Source organism: Antechinus flavipes, chromosome 1 (genome assembly GCF_016432865.1).
Source record: "Antechinus flavipes isolate AdamAnt ecotype Samford, QLD, Australia chromosome 1, AdamAnt_v2, whole genome shotgun sequence".
Classification (NCBI taxonomy): Eukaryota; Metazoa; Chordata; class Mammalia; order Dasyuromorphia; family Dasyuridae; genus Antechinus; species Antechinus flavipes.
The window spans coordinates 324,933,693-324,955,471 of NC_067398.1; the positions used below are offsets into that span (position 1 = coordinate 324,933,693).

The 21,779-nt window shown below is 34.7% G+C and overlaps 1 protein-coding gene across 1 annotated transcript in view; it reads left to right on the forward strand.

Moving 5' to 3' along the window:
* Positions 1–21,779, forward strand: part of COL15A1 (collagen type XV alpha 1 chain) — a 196,182-nt gene that overhangs the window by 61,500 nt on the left and 112,903 nt on the right. Inside the window, exons 3-5 of the mRNA XM_051966718.1 lie at positions 9,126–9,673; positions 18,255–18,329; positions 20,392–20,472. Of these exons, the coding sequence (XP_051822678.1) occupies positions 9,126–9,673; positions 18,255–18,329; positions 20,392–20,472 (704 nt within the window). The remainder of the gene's footprint in view (positions 1–9,125; positions 9,674–18,254; positions 18,330–20,391; positions 20,473–21,779) is intronic.

The window sequence follows — 21,779 nt, forward strand, 5'->3', positions numbered from 1 at the left end:
AATTATCCAATAAAAATGGAGGATTACATTATCAACTTATGAGTCATAACAGTGAAAAGTAAGAAATGAAATGTGTGTCAAGCACAGCTGTATATATACTGCACAGTCATACAAGGGTGGGTAGGCAAGTGGAGACATCCAGATTTAGTATCTGCTGTTAGACAGTAGTATACACAAACCAGACCCAGACTCCTTTCTCTGCCTGAGCACTGGGCAAGTTTCCTAGAGCACAAATAGGGTACTTCTGAGCCAACCATGCATATGCCAAGGATTGGGAAGGAGAATATAATATAAACCAAAGTTGGCTTCTTTGCCACATACTGTATTCCACCTATGAATTTAATTGGCTTTTCTCTGCTACAGTGAAAAGTCAGCAGGTGTGTTCACATGGCAATTTATCTTCTATATGCCCAACTATTTAGTGTGCATTCATTAATTCATTAAGCCTTTATTAAGTACTACTTATAAGGCAGTATTCAAGACAGTGGTAGGCAGGCGTGGGACTTGGGAGTAAGAATACAAAAATACATAAGGCACATAGTTCTTGCCCTTAGGTACCTTACAGTCTATTAGGAAAAATATGACATAGACATAAATAATGACAATACAGAATCAAATATGAAAAGTGTCTAGAGAGGTATAGATAAAGCATTATGAGAGTGTATAGGAAGGAGAGATTACTTCAGAATGGGGGAATTCACTAATCATGCAACAAATATTTTAAAATAACTATTATGTGAAAAACTGACATTAGAAGAAAAAATTTGAGAGGATCTCTGTCCTCAAGAAATTATAACTGAATAAAATGGTAATACAAGTTCACATATAAACATAATATATAAGAAAATCATTAAGTTCATAGGAAGCATCTAATAAAATGGTCATAGAAAATCAAGTTAGGGATCACATCTAGTAAAGCGATCAGTGAAGACATCCAAATCCCCACTCTGCTACCTACTATTTGTGTAACAGTCCTAAGATAAACCATTTCACTTATCAAGGCCTTAATTTCCTCAATTGTAAAATGAGGGGGGTAAACTAAAGAATATAAGTCTTCTTATCCTACTAAAACAATTGAGGCAGGAGTAGACAGAATGTGAGTTTATTTGGTCTGTGTACACTGAATAGGATAGAGCTCTAGACTTGGAGTCAGGATAATCTCCATTCAAATCCAACCTCAGACACTTCCTAACTCTGTGACCCTGGGAAGTCACTTAACTCTGTTTGCCTCAGTTTCTTCATCTGTAAGTGAAATGGAGAAGGAAATGGCAAACCATTCCAATATCTTTTCCAAGAAAACCCCAAATAGGGACACAAAAAGTTGGCCACAACTGAAATGACTGAACAACAACATTACAGAGGTCTTTTTGAGTGACCAAAGAGATAGGATCATACACAAAGCAGCCCTAGTCTCTATTCTCTGCTTAAATTCCAAGCAAGTTTCTTGGCACACAGACAACCCCCCATGAATGCCAAAGATTTGTTGTTTCAGTGATTGTTGTCAAGGGCAAAAAAAAAATGTTAGGGAAAATAACCTGTGATGGCTAAGATGGCAAATGGATAAGTTAACAAATAAGGTTTCCCTTTTTTCTCTAACAAATTCCTTTTATTTGTAAAGTGTCTAGTTTCTCAATGAGAAAACAGCTAAAGAGTAGCCTTTTAGGTGTTAACTGATGTGAGTTCAGGGAGGCTAGAAGCAGCACCTCAGCCAGGAGACTGAGACAAAATTCTGGTCCCTCTGGTTCTTAGTCAAGTTCAAATCCAGGCTGTTGCTATGGGGATTCATCCTATAGTCTATACAAAGAAAATCATTAGCAGGTAGCAAAAGCCGGGGTACAAGAGATAGAAAGCTTAGTAACAAGTCAGATCAGGATAGGAGGAGCTTTTAAATACGGCCCAAGGAAATTATTCCCTAAGAAGTTTTCCTTATTCTGCCTACACTTGTCCTTATGTCTGGGAATGTCTCAAAGCTCTCCTGGTGGCCGGCTGGACAGGAAAAGACTTGGCTTGGCTGTTGTGCCCTTAGGAGGTTTTTAATAACAACCACATGGAATTATAACGTGGTAGCTGGATTGGAAGAAACCTAAAGAAGTCATTTTGTTTTCCTGTTTGTCTCCTCCTTTTGCTTCTTGCCAGAACCACACCTAAATGATCTGCCATTTTTTTTTTAAGAACAGGAGTTGCCACTTTGTGGTCTTGGGGATCACTGGTGGTCTTTGAGGTTTCTCCAGGTGGCCCCTTCACTAGTTTCTTCTGATGATAATATTGATAATGGGATAGGCCAGTGCTTTCTGATACTATTCACACGGAGCCTTTTCTGATCCCCCCCAAATGCTAGTGCTCTCTTTGAGAGAATTGAGGAAATTAGGACATCATGTAGTTAATTATGGGAATTGAAAGAACCACATAGACTTAATCTTGTGATTCAATTCTGGAGCTAGCTCAGTTCCCTTTCTATTCAATAGGGGGTCTAGACCAATTTCTGTCCTGTGAGAAAACTTTATTCAATTATGGGAGTCGAGAGAAAACTTTGTTACATTGTTTGAATGAACATGGCAGGGAAACTGTGTTACCTTTATTTATTGCTTAACTAAGAACCTGATTTATTCTGACCAGAAATCCTGACAGAACCAAAGTTGTATACAAGGCATTTTCTCATAATTATACATCTCAAGCAATTCATATGTCTTATCTGAAAATTGATTTCTCCTGATCAGTCATTATTGTTTCTATGTTCCCTTGATTGTTCACAAACACTTGTGGGGAGTGTGCTGCTGCTTTTTCTGAACTTCACTTTAAAGTTCCTAATCTTTTCTCCAATTAAAACTCAGATAACCTAATGTTTTATTTCCTTTTAATTAATGGGCCTAGTTTGATTAATTTTTTAATACATAAAAATCTGTATTCAGGGCTCCAAGCCTAAACTGAGGAGTTCCTGTCCCAATTTGTTAGTATTCAATGGTTAATAAATGGATATGCTCAAAAGACAGAACTTTTGTTTCCTCAGTCATTTTATTTTTCACTTGCCGCCCCTCCTTACTTTATATTGAAGTCTTATATTTAGGATAGGTTCTGAACCTGTAATTTTATTGGTATAGAGAACTTCAGGTAAAGAAACTCTATCTGCCAAAGTAAATTAGCACCTTAACTGCAAGTTGCCCCAGAACAATGAGAAGTTAAGAGACTTCTTCAAGGTTACACATATGTCAGAGAAAAGACTTAAATGCAGGTTTTCCTGGCTTCAAGGCCAGCTCTCAATCCATTCATTCCATATTTTCTCTCTTTTGTTAATTTCGCCATCTTTATTTGATTATCTTGTATTAGGATAGTGGTTGCCTAGGGTGTAATGCAGTGTTTGTCATTTTGTGATTCATTATCAGGATTCAAAATGATAATACAAATACTTTGTGCTAAGAATTCTTTAACAGCATTTAAACCCATAAATAACTATCCAATTATGTTGCAAATGTATTTTTCCTCTGTGAAAACAAGCATGTGCATTTTTATTTTTATAATTATTAATTGTGTAATGTAAATCTAATTTGGAATTATTTTGAGCAAGAGTTATTTTAGTTATTATAAGCACTTAAGTAAATTAAAGAATAAATAAGTCTAAGGAATAGTACAAGTGGTATATTAAATTATTCTGGAGGTTTGCAACACTTTTTTGTTGTTTAAGAAATCTCTGAGACAAAAACTTTAGCAACCATTGGCATTGTGGGAGCTGTCCTGAAACCAGGAAAACATGAGTTTGAGACCCATGATGGCACATAATGTCTGTGTGACTGGGTAAATTGCTTAATTTTATAGAACCCCCATGCAACTCTAAAAAGACAAGTTTCAGAAAAGATAACTATTTACACCGATAGAAGAAATTTGCTCATCCAGGCATTTGCCATATCAAAGAAATCTCTGATACTGTTCATTTATTTTTATTTTATTTTATTTTATTTATTTTTTAATTTTTTATATTGATTATTGATTATTTAACATATTCTAGATTATTAATTGGAAATTACATCATCTTCATAAAAGTAGTACAATTCTTTCCACTCAAGGTTTTTTTTTTTCTTTTTGAAATTGCAAATGGATTTTCATGATATCCATCTTCCTCTCTATTGATGCATGAATTAAGTGAAATTTGAAAACTGACTTTTTGGGAGTAGTTGGGAGGAGTTAGGGAATCACCATTATTGCAAATAAAATGGGATATTGCATAAAATCCATTAAGGATCTGGTATCCTAGGACAAATTTAGGTCACTAGAAATGAAGCCATAGACTTCTCACCAGTTGATTATCTCCACATATTTTTCTTGAAGAATAAACATGCATCACTCAAACAAATGTTTGGAAAGAATCTACTATGTGTTAGTTTCATGGGTTGCTATGGTAAAAAAAAAAAAAGTCATCACCTAATAACTTAACTGGCTAGAAAAGATCTGCAACCTTGTCTAGGCTGGCCCTTGGATGGAAAATACAGTGTTTCTTGAACTCTAGTTGAAGTATTGCCAGCTTGATAGAACTCATCAAAACCTATATTTCATTGACTTATACTTTAAGACTCCAGGGTCTCACCCTGCATCATGATGAGGTGGTGTATTATTTCAAAGTTATCTATCATAGAAGAAAAACCACTTTAAAATAAAAATTCTTATTGAAGAAGAACTATAATTAATCTACTTTTGGCCAGGTACCTTACAAGAGCAGGAAGTATTTTGAAGAAACAGTCATTTTCAATGTTACCAACTTCTAAAGCTTATTAAGTATGTGCCCCAATCAGGGCTAACCCTTAGATAGGCAAAATTCTGCATTTATCTCAAAATTTTTTCTCTCAAATTAATTGTTTTATCCAACACCACAAAGATGAATAAGCAGAAAACTAGGATAAAAACTTAGATTTCCATAACTACAGAGGCAGGTAGTTGGTACAATGAGTAGAGCTCCAGCACTAAAGTTAGAAAGCTCTGATTTAAAATTTAAAATTTAGATACTTACTAGCTGTGTGACCTAGGATTGGCCACTTAGGCTCTGTCTGCCTCAATTTTCTCAATTATAAAATGAAGTTAATAATAGTAACTCCCTCCCAGGGTTATCTTGAAATCAAAGGAGATAATACTTGTAAAGTGTTTAGCATAGTGCTTCTCACATAGTTGAAGATTATGAAATTGTATTTCCTTTCCTCTTACTGTTATTCTAAAAGTGAGCTTTAATTTGATACTACATTGTTTTATTTTATTACTATATCATTTTATAAGTGAGCTTTAATTTTAAATTACTTGGGTTCACAGTTCCTCCAACCCTCTAGATTTGTGCCTCCTTCTTGTGCCCAATCCTCCATTCCTATAAATAATGATAAATATAGAGTTTTTTTAGATGCCACTTTATAAGCTTGAGAGACTTTAGAGGACCCTTCATTTTACAGCTGAAGAAACAGACCTCAAAGAGGTTAAGGTTTTCAAGGTCACACAGGTAACAATTGGCAGAGTTGGTATGGAAACATCCTGTGACACTAAGCAAAAGGCTTTTTCCACGGTAGCACATTAACCAGTGGGAATGAATAGAGGTTTTGAAGGGATAGAGAAGCTATGGAACAACCACTATGCACAATGTGTTAGTGAGTCAATAAAACTGAGTCAAAAGATTGGGGAGAATCTTTTGGAAAACATGAATTTATAACAGAATAAGTCAGTATACTTTAATGCCTTTCTCTAGCAACCTAACCTGATATTAAAAGTAAACAATTGAGAAGCTAGAGATTACCTAGCTTTGCGATTTAGTAGAGGAGGCAAGGTTGAATTAAGAAAGGAAGGAATTGAAGAATGACTGCCGAGAAATCACTAAAACAACTGACCACAGAGTCTGGGCTAAGTAGAGAGGTAATTGTCATCAGAACAAGAGTGATGGGTAAGAGAATATTAAAGGTCAGGGGTTGATTAGAAAATATGGGAAAAAGGAGCTTGCAAATAAGAAGTCATGATAAGAGGGGAAATTTTCAGAGTTCAAAATCTCAGGGATGCCATGGTTTCCACTTGACAAAGAGGGCTAAATTATTATTTATTATATTCAGAATACTTCCAAATTATGAAAATGTGGCTAAATATACATGATCAGAAAAAAGGAACAATTAGAGAAAGTCAATGTATATTAAATCCTGATTCTCAGAAAATATATCAACTTGCATAAACATATTAGTGTAAAGGCTCTGTAATCCTACCACACATATGCAGACACACACAGATGTACACCCAGGTCTTTGTTCATGTAGGACCACATTTATATGCATAGAATCCATACATCCAGGTATAAATTCCTATAAATGGCTAAGGTCCTGGTGATGTTTGCAGAAGTATAGGAGGTTTGCAAAATACTCAGTAACTTCTTGATGTGTGTGCTTTGGATTTTTTCATATTATCCCCAAATAAAGAACATCATTTGCTGGATTTTTAAAAATATCCCTAAATTTGTTTTATTGAACTTCTGTCTTGCTTTATTAAAAAAAAAAAAAAGCAGCTGATAGCACCTTCTTCTCATGCCATCCCTAAAGTGCTCAATTATTGTTCCTTGGGATACAGATGTCTGGAGTAGAATCATCATCTACTATGGAAAAATTATTTATTCCGGATGGAACTGGATTTTCTTAGGTGTCATCTGCCATTATGGATTTTTCTCCATCTAGGATCTCTTTAAACTGGGTGTACTCTGTTCTTATTTAGGTATACTTTTCAGCCGTTTATTTCCTGGTAACTATGTTGTGATTGCTTTTTGTTGTTATTGTTGTTGGATCACACCTCTGATTTTATTGAAGGGAATTGAGGTGCAGAATTCTTGGTATGGATACCCCCTCCACTAATACATATTGGCAACCCTTAAAACAGAGTTTTAGAAACGTGACTGAGGACAAAAGACTAACCCACATTCACACAATCAGTGAGTGTCAGAAACAGCCTTGGAGATCAAATCTTTTTGACATTGAAGTCAGCCCCTCCATCCACCATGCCAAGCTGTCTTTGGATAACTGTGCAGAAAGTGCTTTTCACAAATAACTTTTTTTATAAGTCAGTACATTTGTTGGGTTAGTTTGAATGTTGTCAGATTTTAATGTATTTTTTGATTGTCTATTAATATATCAGTTGTTACAGTTCTATGAGCTACTTATAACAATAGATGGTTGACAATTTAACACTGATTTTAGTTTACCATTACAGTTAAGGATATGTACTAGATTTATAACTGGAAGGGAGTAGAGAGATTATTTGGATTAACTTCCTTATTTTATAGATGAGAAACTGAAGATAAGAGGGATTACATCCCAAAGTCACAAAGTCATAAGAGTAGCCCTGTCAGAAATCAGACCTCAGACTCCAAATCTATTATTCTTTCCATTGAAACATATCCATCTTTAAGCTCACACCCATGAAACCATGAGATGGGTCACAGAAATGGGATGGAAATCAAAGAAGTATAAGGACATTATGCTTAGAAAAATCATTTCTGGTCCAGGGTATCCTCTCTTACCTGGTATGGTAAACCATACAATATCTAGCATAGTAGAAAGTCTCTTTTATGTTCTCTCAACACTCTTGCTCTTGTTTATTTCATTAGCTCCCATGGGTTTAATTATCATCTTTATGCAGATGGCTAATGAATCTATAGACCCAGTACTCATCTCTCTCCTGTACTTCAATTCTAACTTCACTAATTACCAATTGGACATTTCAAACTGGACATTCCAAGGAAATTTCAAACACAAAATACCTAAAACAGAACTTGTATCTCTACCATACTTAACTCTTTTTTCAGACTTCCTTTTTTTCCCAAAAAAACCCAGTATTATTCTCCAATTTGCTAGTCTCATAACTCCAGTGTTATTCTCAATAGCTCACTCTCGCTTATCCTGAATGCTCAGTAACTTGTCAAATCTTTTAATTTCTCCCTCCACAACATTTTTCATATCGGACTCTCTCTATTCACACAACTATTATCTTAGGTCAGGTCCCCATCAACTTTTGTTTGACCTATTTCAGTAACTTCCTAAATGGTCTCCTTGCTTCACATATAGCTGCCCAGAACAATTAGGAGCTATTTTGCCCAACTGTATGCCAATAAAACTGATAATCTATCTGAAATGGATGAATATTTACAAAAAATAGATTGCCCAGATTAGCAGAGGTGGAAATAAATTACTTTAAAAAATCCCATTTTAACAAAAGAATTGAGCAAGCTATTAATTAATTCCTAAGAAAATATCTTCAGGGCCAGATGGATTTACAAGTGAATTCTAACAAGCATTTAAAGAACAAATAATTTCAATACTAACAAATTATTTGGAAAAATATCAAATTTTTTTTCATGACACTATGGTGCTGATACCTAAATCAGAAAAGGTCAAAACAAAGAAAGAAAATTAGACCAATTTCCCTAATGAATATTGCTGCAAAAAAAATTAGCAAAGAGATTTCAGTAATTAACAGCAGGATAATACACTATGACCAAATGGGATTTATACCAGAAATGCAGGACTGGTTTAATATCAGGAAAACTATTGGCATAATTGAGTATATCAATAACTAAACTAATCATATGACTAGAACAATAGATGCAGAAAAAATATTTTACAAAAAAAATCCCACAGATAAATAGTTGCCAAAGTGACCTTAATCACTAATCAGATTATATCAGCCCTCGACTTTGTAAACTATAATGAATCTCTGTTGCCTCTAGGATAAAATATATACCCCATTTAACTTTTAAAACCCTTCAAAATCTGACCTCAAACTATCCTTCTGCCTTCATTTAACTCACAGTGCTTGGTTTATAATATAAGCTTAATAATTTTTTTTGATTGATTGAAATGATTGGCAATTTTATCAAAATGGGGAACATCCTTAATATAGTGACTAAAACCCATCCATGCTGTAGTAGTGAATCCTGATATACAAAGAGATTAAGCAACTTGCCCAGGATTCCTAAACTAGAATATGTCAGTGGCAGGATTTGAAATTGGTTTTTCCTGACCACAAACTTAGTTTTCTATCCACTATTGCAGACTATCTCCAGAATTCTTTTCCTGTATAGTAAAATATATTTGTAATAAATAATCTTTTCTTTCTCTCTCATACCACAGAACAAGGATCAAAGGGGCACCTCGATCTCACGGAGCTAATTGGAGTCCCACTGCCCTCATCTGTCTCCTTCATCACTGGATATGGAGGCTTTCCAGCTTATAGTTTTGCACCAGGTGCTAACATTGGCCGACCAACAAGAACTTTAATTCCTGAGACATTCTACCGTGATTTCGCGATCAGTGTGACCATAAAGCCTGATAGTAACCATGGAGGTGTATTATTTGCAATAACAGATGCATTTCAGAAAATTATTTACCTGGGACTGAGGCTCTCACAAATTCAAGATGGCACTCAGAGAATAATACTGTATTATACGGAGCCTGGTTCCCATGTTTCCCAAGAGGCTGCCTCATTTAAAGTTCCAGTAATGACTAATAAATGGAATAGGTTTACAATTATCATTGAAGGACATGATGTAATTCTTCTTATAGACTGTGAAGAATATAACCGAGTTCAGTTTCTGAGGTCACCACAAGCCTTGAGATTTGAATCCAGTTCAGGCATATTTGTTGGAAATGCAGGAGCCACAGGACTGGAAAGATTTACTGTAAGTATTAAAGAGTCATGGTCAGGTCTAAGATCAGTAAATATGGTTATATGAAACAAATAAGAGAAATCAGAGGAAGTATTCTGGGACATCATGTTGATTTCCTATGAAGGAGTTATGAAGAGAAAGAGACAAAAATGGCATAAGGATGAATTCTGGGAGCTGATACCTTTGGAGTTAGATCCAGCCTGTGTGACCTTAAGCAAGTCATTTTACTTTCTTGGCCCCAATTTTCCTCATTTTAAGATGGGAGGAGTGAATTGGATTGAATTTTTTGAGTCTCAGTTTCTTTATCTACAAAATTAAGTGATTGTACTCAGTGATGTCTAAGTTCTTCCATCTCTAAATCTATTATATAGATTCTGAATGGGTTCAAATGTGCATTGAGTTATGTCCACTGTGAAGAAATCAAGGTTTCATTGAAATAGTAGAAGAATTCTAGACCTGGAATCAAAGAATATAAGTTCTAGACTCTGCTCTTTATACTCTATGTGACTTTGATAAATCACTTCTCACTCATAGTTTAAGTCCTTTTGCTCCTTTCTTAAGCCTAAGTGTATTATCCAGTAAGTTAACCAATACTACACTACCATTGTGTTATTTTATTGTAGATGAGTTTACTTCCTTGAAATTTAGTAGAATGCTAGTGGAATGTAGGTTTAAAGACAAAACAGGTAAGAGATCATGGATCAAAAGGTCAACAAAGACAATAAATCAATCTAATCTGGCAGCATATGCAATGTTCTATACTCTTCACTGTCAACTTCTGCAAAGAAGGACAGGAAGCAAATTTCTTCCTCTCTTCTCCAGAGCCTTGTTTAGTGGCTATAATTACATGTACAATGCTGATTTTTTTTTGTTCTTGTTTCTATTTACATTTTTGTGTAGAGGGTTTTCCTGATTCTGTTTTGCTTCCTTGTGCATATAAAAATCTTCCTTTAGTTCTTGAATTCTTCACATGCATAGTTTCTTTTGATATAATACTATTCCATTTTATTAACATATTGCTATTTCTTTGGCAATTTCCCAAATAATGACAGGCATTATTGAACATTGCATTGTACCTCAGTTCATTGGTAAAATAAAAGATTGAACTAGTGACCTTTTTTGTTCATTCCAACTCAGATCTATGGATTATGATCATATATGTCCATTTAATCTCCTTGACCTTCTATTTTGTCATCTACTCTCACCAAAGATGGAAATGATCTTTTAACTCCCAAATTTAACTCTTCATCTTTCGTGACCTTTCTGCAACACCCACATCACTGACTATATTCTTCTCTTATACATTCTTTGCTCTGTTTTTTCATGATAATGTTTTCTCCTTTTTCCTCTCTTTCTTGTCTCATTACTATTTCTCAGTCTTCTTTTCTGATTCATCATTGTCACATTCACTAACTGTGGGTGTCCCCCAAGGCTCTGTCCTAAGCACTTTTTTTCTTTTTTCTTTTTATCATGTCACTTGGTGAACTCATCAGTTCCAAAAAGTTCACCTCTCTACAGATGACATATATATGTAAATATATTTTATATGTGTGTATGCATGTATATGGATCTTTCTCTTTTAAGCTTCAGTTCCACAATATAAACTGTTTATTGTAGACCTCAAATTAGGTCCTTCCAAGGCATCTAAAACTTGACAAATCCAAAGTAGAACTTATTATCTCTCTCCTACCCACCCACATCTATTTTTAAATTTCTCTGTTAACTTTAAAGGTCATTATCATCCTTCCTGGTACCCAGGTATAAAACATTGGTTTTATTCTTAGCTTCTCACATTCACTCACTTCATTCATCCAGTTTGTCATTCATATTGCCATCAACTCTCAAATATGTCTCTTGCTCTCCATTCACACAGTTACCACTTTAGTATAGACCCTCATCACCAGTTTTATATGGCTTATTATAATAGCCTACTAATTGGTCTCTCTTGCTCTAGCCTCTTTTCATTTTTAATCAATCTTTCACATAGCTGCCAGTGACTTGATGACTTAGTGAAGAGAATGCCAGGCATGGGTTCAAATCCAGCTACAGACACACTAGCTGTGGGATCCTGGGCAAGTCACTTAATCCTGTTTGCCTCAGTTTCCTCATCTGTAAAATGAGCTGAAGAAGGAAATGGTAAAGCACTACAGTATTTTTGCCAAGAAAACCCCAAATGTCTGAAGAGTCAGACAAAACTGAAAACTGACTGAATGACAACTGACTTTGCCATTTCCCTGCTCAGTAAACTCCATCAAGGTCTCCTGTGTCTTTTCAAATCAAATATAAACTCCTCAGTTTGGTACTTAAATCTCTTCACAATCTGGCCCCTTACTATCTTTCTGCTTTTCTTACACTTTACTCCCATCCACACATTTTGCAATCCAGATACTCTGGCTATGTACTGTTCTGCAGGTGTGACACTCCTACATCCATGCCTTTGTAATGACTCTTTTCTATACCTGGAATATACCTCCTCTTGCAATCCTGGGTTTCCTTTAGATTTCAGCTCAAGGACCCCTTCTATATATAACCTTTCTTGATCCTCCCATTTACTAAATTGATTCCCTCTCAAAACTTCCTTCTATTTATTTTATGTAATGTGTATATAGATAAGATATATTCATATATAAAAACTCTATAGATATATAGCAATGACTATCTATTCATAACTTTATCACACTATCTCTATATCTCTATAGATATATAACTATCTATTTATCACACTATCTCTATCTATCTAATTATCCATCACACTATCTTTCTATCTGCCTGGATACTTATAACTATCAGTCTATCTCTATATCTGTCTAGATATAGATATATAACTCTATTTATCTATCACTCTACTTCTATCTATATATAACTATCTGTCTCTGTATCTATCTTTTTCTCTACCCATCTATTGTACTATCTCTATCTGTTTAAATATAGATGGATATATAACTCTATCATTCTATTTCTGTCTAAATGTAACTATTTCTGTATCTGTCTCTTTATCACATTCTTTCTATATATAACTCATCTATCTATTTAGCTATCATTCTATCTGTATCTGTCTCTATATAACAATTTCTATATCTATTTCTTTATCATACTATATATCTGTTTAGATATAGATAGATATAAAACTCTATCTATCTATTGATTTATCTCTATCTAGATATAGATAGAGTAATAGTCACACACACACACACACACACACACACACACACGACCTGAATTTGTCTGGACATGCTTAGTTCATAGGAGAACCCAGAATATTCTGACAAACCTAAGTTACACACATATGGCATCTCCAATTATGACTGCAAACTATTCAAAGGCAGAAACTATTTCCTTTTTTTTTCTTTTCCCCTCAGCATAGCACTCACAACAGTGACTACTATGTAGTGTGCTCAGTAAATGTTTGTTGATTTATTGATTGAAAATATTGGACTGGAATCTCTGATGTTCCACCCAGTATCATTGGTCTATGATACTAAGGAGATACTTCTTTCATATCATAAAAAGAATAATCTAATATTAGGGATTTTTTACACATGTTTATTCTTAACAACTTTAGAATAAGATGCCAGCATATACTTTTCCAAAGGGGCTTCAAAATGTTTCCCACACTATTTCTAAGATCATTCCAAAACAGTGAATTTTGACTACTATGAGCTGTTATCTTCAAGGACTAGTCAAAACAGTCCAATTCATAGAGAAATCACAACAATAATAATGTAATTGACCAATGTGGTGGGGTAGAAAGGGTATTAAACTTAGTCTTGTTCAAATCCTAACTCAGTTACTATAGCTATACTTTATATCTATACCATATCTATACTATACTATACTCTGCCTTATATCTATATCTGTTTTATACCATATCTAAACTATAGCCATACTATAGGTAGGTGACATTGGACCTGTCACTTAACCTCCTCAGGCCTCAGCTCCCTCATTTATAAAATGACCTCAAGTCTTTTGTCTCTAGATCTACCATCCTGTAAATGTTGTTCTTTAGAGAGTTCTGAATTTTTTCATATTTGATCTTCATAAGGACTCAGTGGTAGGCAGTGAGCATTGAAGATGTTAGGTATTCATAAGACAATCTTTAAACAGTGAAGCCACAAAATGGAGAGAAGAAAAAAGTAGATTTCTCATATTCTATCTCACTTTCATGGGATCTCCAGCTGTGTAGGATTTTGTAGGTTATTCAATTGAACTACAGCATGTTACGGATGAGGAAACTGAGACTCAGTCAGCCATAAAGTGAACTGTCCAAGGTAGTGAACAGCAGAGCTGGCATTTTCTTCTTGAGCTGAGACCTGATCCTGCTTTTCTCAGCAAGAGAGTGTTAGCATCCTAGAGAAAAAGCAGTCTATGAGTCAGCTTATAAGAAGTGCTGTCACTGAAAAACTGAACTATGCACGGATGTGGGTGTCTGAGCAGGAGTGAAGAAAAGTAATGTCTAACTCTATTACTGCCCAGATTTGGCCTTCACAATTAAGAAAGTTTGGCAGAACATGGAGAAAGATCAGAAGTTGGATCAGATTTTTAAAGATAGTAAAAAGAACCACCCAGATAGATGAATAAAACTAAGGTTGTGAAATCTGAAAAGAAGAACATTTCTATTATGACTCAAGTATGTGAAGGGTTCAAGAGGAATAAGAGAGCTGAGAATCTAAAAGCTGAAATTCTGGGAACGTTATTATATCATACACAGAAGAATCAAAAAGAATGAGTATGGCTGAATAGGGAACTCAATTTAGAAAGTAGGGACAAAAAGATGAGACAAAAATCACCCAAGTAAATATGAATACAGAAGAGGAGCATGAGTGTGATACAGTGTGATAGATAGCAAGGCTGAACACAAGGCTAAGAAAAAAAAAAAACTATTCAAAATTGAAAGATATTTTAAGTTGCCTTTTGAGTACTACTCCAGCAAGATATTAAAGTAGGTGAAGATGCAACAAAAGACAGTGTCAGCTGGACTGTGAGCCTGGGAGCAAATGCAGCAGCAAGGTACATAAAAAGTCAAGTGGCATGGTAGATAGAAAGAGGTTTGAATATTGCATTGGAAAGACTTGAATTCCAATCCTGTCTCAGATATTTACTGACAGTATGATTCTGGACAAATCATTTAACCTCTCTAAGTTTTTCTTTCCTCATCTGTGAAATGGGAATGATAATAAAAGAGCCAATTATTTAATGAGATGCTTTGTTCAAATGAGATAATGAACACAATGTGTATAAAATACTTGTATATATATGTATATATATGTGTGTGTGCATATGTATAGAATAAAGCAGTTAGGTGGTGAGGTAGAGTACTGAGTCAGCAGTCAAGATGACTCATCTTTATTAATTCAAATCTTGCTTTAAGGCACTCACTAGTTGTATGACCCTGAGCTAATCATTTAACCCTGTTTGCCTCAATTTCCTCATATATAAAATGAGCTGGAGAAGGAAATGGTAAACCATTCCAGTATCTTTGACCAGTAAACTCCAAGTGGGGACATAAAGAGTCAGACATCACTTAAAAATGACTAAACGACAGACACCCAAAAATATGAGTTTTTCCTGAACAATTTTCATATTCTTTTGAAAGACTAAAAACTCCCATTCTAATCAGGGAGAAAACATGCAAACATCTAGGTACATGTAAGATAAATAAAGGATAAATTAGAGATAACCTCAGAGGAAAGGCACTAGCAAGGGAAGAAGAATAGCAAGAAGGAAGAACAGGAAAGGCTTCTTACAGAAGGAGCTAAGCCTTGAAGCAGCAATCCAGGATAGAAGATGAGTATGAATTGGTTGTCACAACTGAAAGTTAGGGGAACATGCTGCAGTTGAAATGCAGAGAATATAGAAAATAAACCTGGAAGTCAACTGGAGTTTCTTCTAAAAAACTTAGAACCTTTGCTGCTATTGTCGTTGTCGTTTTTCAATTGTGTTTGACTCTTTGTAATGCCATTTGGGGTTTTCTTGGCAAACATACTGTACTGGTTTGCCATTTCCTTCTCCCGATCATTTTATAGATGAAGAAATTGAGGCAAACAGGTTAAGTAACTAGCTAAGGGTCACACAGCTAGAAAATGTCTGAGGCTGGATTTGAATTCGGGTCTTCCTGATTCTAAGACCCAGCACTCTATCCACAGTGCCACCCAGCTGTTCTCTCTCTGTGTCTCTGTCTCTGTCTCTATTTTTCTCATCTGAATCTGTGTCTCTGTCTCTATCTCTGTCTCTGACTCTACCTGTCTCTGCCTGAATCTGTCTCTCTGTGTTTCTCATTCTCTGTCTCTCTTTCTGTGTGTGTGTGTACATACATGCCCATATATATCTGAAGTTATTTGTTTTATATGTCTTGTCTGTCTCTCGTCAAAACCATTCATTAGTGCATTTATTGTATATTTAATTTGTATGCATCAAAAAAGAATGTACAACTTGACAATTGAAACATGTATTTTCCTTTTCATGATCTTGTTATAAAATTTCTTTTATAATTTCTCCCATTCTCAATTCCTTCCTTTGATAAGCAAAAGCCATTTTTTCCAGAAGTTTTCCTTTTTAAAAAATTGTTATTAGTATACCAAGAAATATTTTAAGAGGAAAAAGGACTATTATATTGTATGTATATGTGTATAAATACAAAAAAGAAAATGATTCCTGGCTTCAAGGAGCTAACAATGGAATAGGAGAAGACAACAAAGAAAAGGAAGCTGAAGGGGGAGGGGAGAATGCCTAGCACAGTAATATGATGGAAAAGCCCAAAGGAGTGAAGCCAGTTTGGAAATGAAGAGAAGGCCAGCCTGGGAACCCTGCTTAATGTAGGTTTATGGAGAAGCTCATCACTTCATCTGTAGATCAGTAGGGTAGAGAGTATGGATGAGGTATGAGAATTAAGACTGATTCAATCTTGCAAAATAATAAGGTTTCTAAGGTCATAATGGAGAAGTCATCTGTGTAGCTAGCAGTTGAGAAGGGTGGTAAATAAGAGAAATCCCCTAGACAATCATTTTGCTATGTAGAGCCTTCTTTTAGTCATTCTCACTGTAAATAAAGTTGCTGTTATAAAGTAAATTACCTCTTCCCCCCACTTTGCAATCATCTCAATTTAGGATTACAAGATTGATGATTTAGAACTGGAAGGGACCTTAGAGATCATGATAGTCTAATCCACTCTTTTTATAGTTGTACAAACTATGGCCTAGAGAAATGAAGTGACTTGCTTAAAGTCATCATGACAATAATGGTGGATCTAAGATTCAAATCCATGCCCTTTGTCTCTAAATATAGCACTCATCCCACTGTTCCTCTGCTTATCAAAGCTAGACCAGTATTTGACTACCAGTAACCACATTCTTACATGCTTTTATGCTGCAGTATTTCCTTTGGTATTTCAAAAGATCAAAAATTATTTATCTGTGGGATTATTCCTCTTACCAACACTAACTGCAATCTCTGTATGCCTTAGTAGATAGTTTCATGAATTGTTCAACATATACATGAATGTAGCCAAGCAGGGTAGATCCTGAGACTGATGGATTGCTTGAGTTCAGGAGTTCTGAACTGTGGTAGGGCTAAAGCTAATCAATGACCTTTAAGTTTAGTATGAATAAGCTCAACCCCCAGGAATGGAAACTCATCAGACAACCTAAAGAGGGGCAGGTAAAATGGGGCAAATTAAAAATTGGACAAGTTAAAGTTTCCATGCAACAGGTTCAGGACTGTGAATGGCTGCTGTACTTCTAGCCTGGATAAGACAGATCAAGTCTGAAGGGCATGTGTGTGTGTGTGTGTGTGTGTGTGTGTGACATACATATAAACATACATATACACACATACATGCATGTATACATAAGATTGAAATATATATAAATATATAAACATGCATGCATGCACATATATACATGTAAATATGTACCACCTAGAAGGGAAACTTCTGGTTGGTCTCTGGATAACAGAGAGTACATATAAAACCTTTCTAACTTGGTAGGTGCTTCCAAGTAATTGCAAATATATGAAGAATAAAAGTCAGCTCTATACTATGAAAAATCAACAAAATAAGATTTTAGTCTAGAATATATTTATAAATTTTCAGAATTATTTATAGCAGCTACAAAATATTATAACTCTGATGAGATATTTAAAAACTGGTCATAAATTATCCTAATAAACCATCACAAAGAAGCAATATGTTCTCCTAAACATATCTTTTTAATCATACTATCAAAGAAGACATGAGTCCTTGTGTAGTTCATTTGATCATACCTTGGTTAACCAGTGCAAGATTTAGCATCATAGATATTGCTTTTAAATACTTGGAATTTTTTTCATGTATCCTGGAAAGTTAATTTTATTTTTTAAAATATATGTTATGGATGTCAGTTTTTTGCATTGCATTTATTTCTTACTCTTCCCCTCCAAATTAAACTCTCCTTTGTGACAAACAAACAATTAAGCAAAAACATCCTCTAGGGACAAGCAAATCACATAAAAATTCAAGTAAATCTATTAACTATCTATTACATGAGTTAAGAATTAGAAACTACATTTATTCTCATGGTTCTTTTATGTTGACTCATTCATCACTTCTCTTTTCACTTAGGGCTCAATTCAACAATTAACCATTCAGTCAGATCCTCACCCTTCTAAGGACCAATGTGAAGATGATGACCCATATGTGAGTATTCCCAAATTTTCTAATACAGATCTAATCAAGACATGAACAATGGTTTATTTTCTGATCAATTTTCATGATGTAATCACTCACATTTTAAAAAATTTGAAACCCTCTGAAAATTCTGCATATGGTTTGAACTAAGTTCTGTTTGGAATGTTTTTAAGGGACTTTAATGATTGTATTGGCCTACAGATCCAGTTCTGGATACCATGGACAGGACACTATTATCTTTGAAGATACAATACCAATATTCTCTACTAAAATTTTGGTGGCTATTGCTCCAGAAATGGGGACTCAATGAAGCTTTTCCAAACCAGAACCTTTTAGCATCTTTAGGCAATGAAAGATGGGATGTGGAACTGGTTGAACCCCATCAAATAAACAAAAACAATTTTGTTCAAGAGGGGAAATATGTATTTAAAAGGGACCTTCAAGCATATTGAAATTGGGGGAAAATTTTCTATCTCAGTTTACACATGCAAATCCAGGAATACAACTTCTATAAAGCATACATTTTGTGGCTGTAGCCCTAATGATACAGACAGAGAACTGTAAATAAAATGAAATTAGATTATATCTCATACGCCTAATGGGTTTTCCTGGGAACAATATCACAAGGTCATCCCAAGTCAAAACTAAGACAGACAGACAGACAACCATTGCCTCTTGTCCAGTAGAAAGAAAAGGGGGGAAAGGCTATTGCTACCAATTACTGTTCTGTCTGACAAAAAGAAAAAGGAGGCACTATAATATGCCATTCCTTCTTCCTCTTGGAAATACCCAAGATCAACCAAGCAGAAAATCTGTATAAATTCTCCCAGTCTAATTATTGCCTTCTTACTAGAATCTTTATAGTCTGCTTCTTGGCATCTCCTGAATTTAGGATGCAGAAATATATAGCAGTCCATGTTCTATGTCAAATTTGAAGATTCCTAGGGAAATATACATACCACTCTTTAAAGGACAAATCAGATTTAATCAAGGAGGTCCTTCCTTGTTAAAAAATAGTAAGTTGTCTCTTTAGTCTAATTTCATGATTCATTATTATCCCTTGTCCAAGATCTATTGTTCTACTAGAACTGAGTAGTAGTGGGATATGAGTGAAGGACAGAAGATAAGTTAATATGTTTCCCCTAATTCCAAATAGGTAGAAAGAAATTATGTATCAATAGAAAATTATGATATTGCCCAAGAGAGCTCAGCATGTAGGCTAGTGATAACTACATTTTAGGAAAGACATTGAAACCCTGGAGTTTATTCAAAAGAGGACAACAGTGTCTTGAAAAGATACCTTTCAAGATTTGTTGTAGTTTTTTGACATATTTAACCTGCAGAAAAGAAGACTTAGGAAGTAATAATAACATTTTTTTCAAATTGTTTAAGGATTGTCATTAGGAAGAGGGAATAGACTTGTTCTACTTGAATCCAACTGAATGGAACAAGGACCAATGGTTGGGAAAGAAGATTTCAGCCCAATCTGAGGGAAATTTTTGCTAAGAATTTGAGTTATCTCAAACTGAAATGAGCTGTTTAGGAGGGCATTGAGTTGTCTGTTCCTAAAGCTCCAAAGCAGAAGTTGTATGGCCATTTGTCAAGAATGTCATAGTGGGTGCTTTTACTTTGGATGGATTGAACCACATAACCTCTGCATTTTTTTTTAAAGAGCTTAGATTTTTCATGAACTGGTGACTAGCAATGGTGTATTTTCTATTCTGTTTTCCCCAGAGCCACAAAAAGGACAACTAGATTTTAGAATTAAAATAAGTAATAATAGAAACAATGCACATATGTTCATACAAGAATTAAACTAAATTAACTAATCCAACAAAAACAAAATAATTGATTTAGAAATGAAATGTTCTCTCAAACCAGTTGTTTAAATTGACTACTAGAAAAACAAAAACACAAAAAAAATCTTTTTAATAGTACATCACCTTAGAATGCCAAACAGGCTATTGCTTATTAATCAGGTTTAATATTTTATGGTTGATATAGTTGTCTTTATCTTATGTTAATGATTTCTCCTTCATATGGTATAGGAGTTTCATTTGATTTTTCCTAGGCATCTGGAGAGACCAGTGGTCTTCAGGAAGCAGAAGATGTTGCTGAAATACAAGAAGCTATCACATACACTCAAGCTCCTGTAAGTGACTGAATTAATTAACAGTTTTACCGATAGATCATCAGTTTGCACTAATGGTAAATGAATTTGTTTTGACAAGGATAAAATTCCCCATATCTTTACAGGGTAACTATACTTTAGGATTTGAAAGTTTTCTCCCTTTGTTTCTGAATTATCAGTCAATTGGTCAATGAACATTTATCATGTGCTTATTATATGTCAGGAATTGTGCTTAAATAGTGGAATCCTAAAGAGTCATATCTGTCAAAGGCAATCAAATCCTAAGAAAAGGGCTCAAATCTTATTTTTATACCTCTATGATGCATTTTATTTTTTATAATATTTTTCATTTTCTAAACAGATGCATAGTTTTCAATATTCACACTTGCAAAACCTTGTGTTCCAATTTTTTTCTCTCTCCCTTCCCACCATGAAAAATGAGTAGATGCTCATCTACTGGAGAATGGCTGAACAAATTGTGGTACATAAAGGTAATGGAATATTATTGTTCTATAAAAATGATGAATAAGCTGATTTTAGAACGGTAATGATTTAGATTTAAAATTGTGATGATCAACTATAACGGACTTAGTTCTCAGTAGTTCAGTGATCCAAGGCAATCTCATTAGAACTAATAGTTCTATGAAGATTGGATGCAAATCAACACATGCTATGTTCACTTCTTTTTTTGTTTTTTTCCCTCTTCTTTGATTTTTCCCCTTTATTCTGATTTTTCTCTCTGAAAGGCTCATAAAGCAATGTGTATTAAATATAAATAAATAAATAATTTTTAAGAAGAAAAAGAACTCAAATCACTCACATGAAACTCTTGTGTACCAAGTAACTTCTTTCCCATCTCTGTTCCTTTACTTATGCCATTCTATCTGAAAGCCTTGCCCATACCCATGAATGACCATCAAAATTCTATCCTTAATCCTTAATGCAAAACTTAAATGTCTTCTGCCCCACAAAATAGTTGAGAGAATAGTTTAAGGAGAATGTTGAGGAAGAAAATTCAGTTCTGGGAGAAAGGGAACCTGAGTCTCAAGTATTGTGTTAAAAGACATTTAGTAGTGAAGATAAACAGAGATAAGGGATGATAGTTGGATGAGATGGAAAAACCAAGGACAGCCTTTTTGTTGGATTGGGAAGCATTGGATTTGTTTATAGGCAAATGGAAAAAAAGTCAGTGGTAAGACCGAAAATGCATGAGAAATAGATTATTCATTGGAGCAAGGTCTTGGAGAGAGGACAAGAGGAGAGAGCAAGGAAATGAGTAAGGGAATCATCTTTAGTGAGTAGTGGGGACCCTTTTTTATGAATGGAAA